This window comes from Rhododendron vialii, chromosome 9a, assembly GCF_030253575.1.
Source record: "Rhododendron vialii isolate Sample 1 chromosome 9a, ASM3025357v1".
In the NCBI taxonomy this organism is placed as follows: Eukaryota; Viridiplantae; Streptophyta; class Magnoliopsida; order Ericales; family Ericaceae; genus Rhododendron; species Rhododendron vialii.
In genome coordinates, this window is record NC_080565.1 from 38,942,003 (window position 1) to 38,947,013 (window position 5,011).

General features: G+C 37.0%; 1 protein-coding gene across 1 annotated transcript; it reads left to right on the forward strand.

The window, feature by feature from the left end:
- Nucleotides 1-488: 488 nt before the first annotated feature.
- LOC131300250 (uncharacterized) lies at nucleotides 489-4,255 on the forward strand. The gene is made up of 5 exons (XM_058325978.1): nucleotides 489-664; nucleotides 2,792-2,884; nucleotides 2,991-3,455; nucleotides 3,558-3,613; nucleotides 3,753-4,255. The coding sequence occupies exons 2-5, from the start codon at nucleotides 2,827-2,829 to the stop codon at nucleotides 3,969-3,971; spliced, it is 798 nt and encodes a 265-aa protein (XP_058181961.1). The 5' UTR covers nucleotides 489-664; nucleotides 2,792-2,826; the 3' UTR covers nucleotides 3,972-4,255.
- Nucleotides 4,256-5,011: the final 756 nt, after the last annotated feature.

The following is a 5,011-nucleotide window of genomic DNA, read 5'->3' on the forward strand; positions in this document are numbered from 1 at the left end:
TTTGATAGGTTAATTTTTTCCTTACTAAACTTAATTTATTTAGAGATGAAATTTCATTTATTAGGAAATCTTTTATTTTCTTCCTTCCTATCCTATTCCACAAAATTATCTTTCTATTTCTTTAATTTTATGAGTTCATATTTTGTAAATAAGTGTTTTATGCTTATTGGATAGAACCGAAACCGAACCAAAACCGGACCGGTCTTGCGGTTTAGTTCTGGTTAGATTCCATGTATATATTGGTTAGGTTCTGGTTTCCAATTTTCTAGAACCGTTTGAAATCGTTCGGTTACTGGTTTTCTAGAGAACCGGACCAATCCGGACCGTGTACACCCTTACAAGTGATGTCATGCTTATATTTACAATACACTTTTTGATAAACATGACATCATTTTGTGACAGAATTCACACCATTTCAACTAATAAAAAAAAGGAAAGAGGACTCCAACAAAACTCAACTCGGATACCGAAGGGCTCAAAATTTGACCGTTGCAACTCCAACGGCTACTATATACGCCAGATGCCCAATTCCAAGGCCTCACAAAAAAATTGCTACACACATACGAAAGCAAATCAATAAAAACGGAAAGAGAATCGACCGGAAAAAGTACAAAGAAAGCTAAATTGATCGAGCGAGAAGATTGAATCGCGACACTGCTCACCAGTGAGTCCCTCTCTCTCTCTCTCTGAAACCCTAATGTAGGAGGCCGAGAAATTGCGAATTTTCTCTATGCTTCCTTTGCGATTAAACGCACATTGAATCGCTAAGTTATTTTCTTTTGGTTTGCTATGTCAAATCCTCATATATCTGTTGATTAGGCTATTTCAAGAACCCTAGGGGTTCGTTTTTAGTACCCGTGATTGGGTTTTTGTGAACTGCCAAACCCTTCTTTTTTCTTTTCTCAATTACCCCCCCAATGGGCGTTTTTGTTTTCTGTTTCTTGATTTTTCTCTTTCGATCTTTACGTTTTTCTTATCATTGCTTGAAGTATTGCATCAACCATGGAACAGGTCACGGATTACTAGACAATTAAAACAGTATTTGAACGTTTCTTTGAGCACAAAACAGTGTAGTGGACAAGAAAAGATTTTGTGACTAAGGTTTCTATTGTATTTGCTGAAGCATGAGGTTTTGTAGACATTTGAAGGGTATATGTGTTTGAATAATAGATGCGAGGTTTAGCATGAGGTTTCGATTGTTTTTCTCTCACCTGATGTGTGGGATTTAGGATTACATGCTTTTATTTGATGGCAATGGGCAAGAGTAAGAAAGTATATTTTCCTTGGTTGGTGAGAAATTGGTCATTGAGGGAGCGATAGGGAGGATTTTGTAGTGGGACTTGGGGTGTTTGGTTTTGTCTGGTTAACTCATCATCACGTGCATGACTTGGAAAATAATTCTTGAATTGTCTAAACTAGGTGAAGGAATTGGTGAAAAAGCGGTTCCATGTGGTGAATTAAGTCATACTGAAAGAAAAAGACTTCAAGGCAGTGGTGAAATCTGACTACTGTTGTAGCCTGCAGTTCAGGAGTAGGTTGGATGTCATCCTCCTTAGTCCTCAAACAAAGGAAAGGAAAAGAAAAGATTATTCTTAGACTGGTTGTGTAAGGCAGTTCAGTGGCGGCTCCAGGATTTTATAATAGGGTGTTCAAAAATTATCTTGACTCTAATAACTCTAGTAACAAATAACACATTCACCAAATCTCATACTTTAGTACGGCTCCAGGATTTTGTAATAGGATGTTCAAAAATTACCTTGACTCTAGTAACTTTAGTAACAAATAACACCTTCACCAAATCTCATACTTTAGTACAAATAGTGCGATAAAAAATCATAAGGTATACTTGCAATTTTACAATTGTTCTTGACGACTTTTCATATTTTGAGGCAAATAGAAGGCATCGATGCACAAATATCATTTCGAGAGAAATTATGGTGTAAATAAATTGAGAAAGGCCTATTTGGAGATATGCTCTCTTATTTTGTCCCTTATCATCATGTTGTTGTAGTCTTTCATCGAAATGAAGATTGTGAACTCAACAAGTTTTCGCTTAGAAAAACTTTGAGTGTTGCTATAAGCAAAAGTTTTCGTCAAAAAACTTGTTCATAATTCCATTAACTAAACAAACAAACATCGATAGTTAATTAATGTCCTAAATATTAAATTAGTAGATTTAGATTGGAGGAAATGAGCATGGAGGCGATTGTCTTTGAGAGAAAATACAGAGCACGATATTGATATCATTAGATTTTTTTCTCTTCTAAACAATTTTTTTTTCTTTATGAGCGTAAGCTTTGTTTGGGATAATATATTGGGTCATTTGGGTGTTCAATTACGAGTCACTTGGACTAATGGGTGTTCAAAATATATAAATTAAGTGTTCAAAGAAACCTAAAATAAAATTACTACTAGTAAAAAAAAAAATTTAAAAATAATAGGGTGTTCAACTGCACACCCTTCCATGGGTGTGCAGCCGCCACTGAGGCAGTTAAGGTCATTTGTAGTTGTAAGGTGCAAATGTCGTAACTAGACAAAGGGAAAATATTAGTAACATACCATTTTATAATAGCTGAGACTGGTTTGATACAGTAGCGAACCTCAAAGTTTCTTCAGACCTGGTTACTTTCTAGGTTATGGAAAATAGTGGCAAGTGGGTTTTCGTATCTGCTATTCATAGTACCTTTAAACAGTTTGAAGTGAACTTATACTGAATTGTTCCTTGGTCCATAGTTTGTTCTTTAAGTTTACTTGTACCTTGCTTATCTATCTCATTTTTCTTCCATTACAGAACATTAAACTGGTTTTTGCTTGTGGAAAGCATCAATGGCAACTCAAGCTAGAGGCCTGATCCGTGACCAGAATCTAAGTGTTCACTTTGATGGTACTTCACAATTCATTTGCCCTTTGTTTTCTCTAGTCCTATACTTTTTATCAGAATCATTATGTCTCACGTGTTGGCATGGTTAACTTTATTCTGTCCCCTATAGTGGCTCCTTTAGGGGCAAAAACCAATGTCTCGAAGTCACAGAAAAATGGTGTAGGGCTTGGAGGAAGGAAAGCGCTTAATGATATATCTAACTCGGGTAGGCCTTCCGCACTTCATTCATCAAAGACGCACAACTCAAAGAATGTGATCTCTAGTGGAGAAGAAATTGGTTCCTCTAAAATGAAATCTTCATTTGGAGGTAAAAGAAATGCCTCCAAGGCTCCAGAAAAAGTGCAAGTTGGTGGCAGGAAAGCACTCCGTGACCTTACAAACTCAGGCAAACCATATGTCCAACAATCATCTAAAGATAGTTGCTGTAATAAGTTGGGTGCTGTTGTGGAAGAACAATTTCTTTCCCATAATGTTGCAGAAGAACAGCTTCTGCATAATCATCAGGAATGCATCAAGGCACAGCGGAAGGGCATTGACATGGATTATTTTCTGCAGTCTATTGGACTAGAAACTGGTACTCCAAAGCCAATCCCTTGTGGCCTTGTCTCACCGATCTTTCTTTGGTTTGCTTTTGGTTTTTAAAAGCCTACTGATTTATTTATTTGCCTTCTTGTAGATAATTCCATGCGGTCAGCCTCTCCACAGGTGTCTCCCCTGTCATCAAAATTGAAGGTCAGTTTAGGACAGGTTTACAGATTTTCATCTCACTTTGTGAATGTTTCATTTCTTAGCTTTTTCTTTTGGGGTTTTCGTTCTTTGATTACGCGAACACTAGGGATGGCATAAAACGATACTACCATTGTTGTTTCAGGCGGAGAGTCCCCCCCGGTATTTGGAAATAAAAGAGATGTCTGAGCTTCTGTATTTGGATCGATATCAACTGAAGAATACCAGGCTGCCAAGTGGACAAGCATCACCTTGTGGAAGTCCGAAATCACCCAAGCCTTGTGTGATGTGGGAGGATTGCAACTTTCCCAGTCTCACATTGATGAAGTCCCCGAAATTGTCGAACATTCATAACCCCATATGAACACTTGACATTGTCAGTATTTTGCTGGGACTATCAGATGATAATTCCTTTCTGCTGTTCTGGGTAGAAGAGGAGAGAGATCCTTTCTGGTTCAGTCAATTAGTTGACTGTTTTTTGTCTTATTTTGAACCTTATTCTTAGGATCCTCTATTTTCCTTTTTTTTCTTTTCGAACTGGATTCTTAGGATCCTCTATGGTTTTTGTGTTTGACCAAGTAACATCAGAACTGATTCTAGCTTAGATTTCGTAATCGGATGTTTGTTTTATAAAGTTCAAGTTTGAAATGTGCTTTGACAACTGACAAGGCATTGATGGGTAATTGAGTCTGCAACAGGTATTCTAATAATCTGCCTTGGTAATTGGCTGTTAGTATCCTGTTCATTGCCATGAGATGTTGTTTTTTGCTTGGACATATTTTTGGCAGTTGCTCCAAGTGAAAAGTGCAATTGCTCTTTATACTTCTGGTATACGGTTCTGGTGTTACCTTACCACTTCAACGAGAGACTCACCACTTGTTACTGGGAAATTTGAGTCTTACAGAAAAGTTGTGCAAGTTTTTTTTTTTTTTTTGATCAGCAAAATAGATGTGGTTATGATACTATGGATGTATGTCGATGTATTTTGATTTTGCACTCTTGTATGCGTTAGGTCGTTTATTTTTCTTGTTTTAGCTGCACACAATAGGTTGTAGTGTGGCAATAACTGTTTCCTAACTACAATCCACCTTACTAGATGTTCTACTACCAAGGAGATTGGTTTGTGTTAGTCACAACATCCTGTATACGACCAACGATCTAGATTTCCTAGTGGCCTGTTTGGAACCTGAGGAAACTCAGAGAAGGGAAGGGAAAGTTTAAAAAAGTTTCCCTTCTCTTGTTTGGCATGGAAAGAAAGTGGAGAGAAATAACAAACCGGTTTTGCTAACCTCCGCCTAGTAGGCGAAAGATAATAAATAGTATATAATGAGAAACAAGTTCAGATATTAATACACATTTTACGAATATCAATACATTTTTTTCGAATATCGATATACTTTCTAC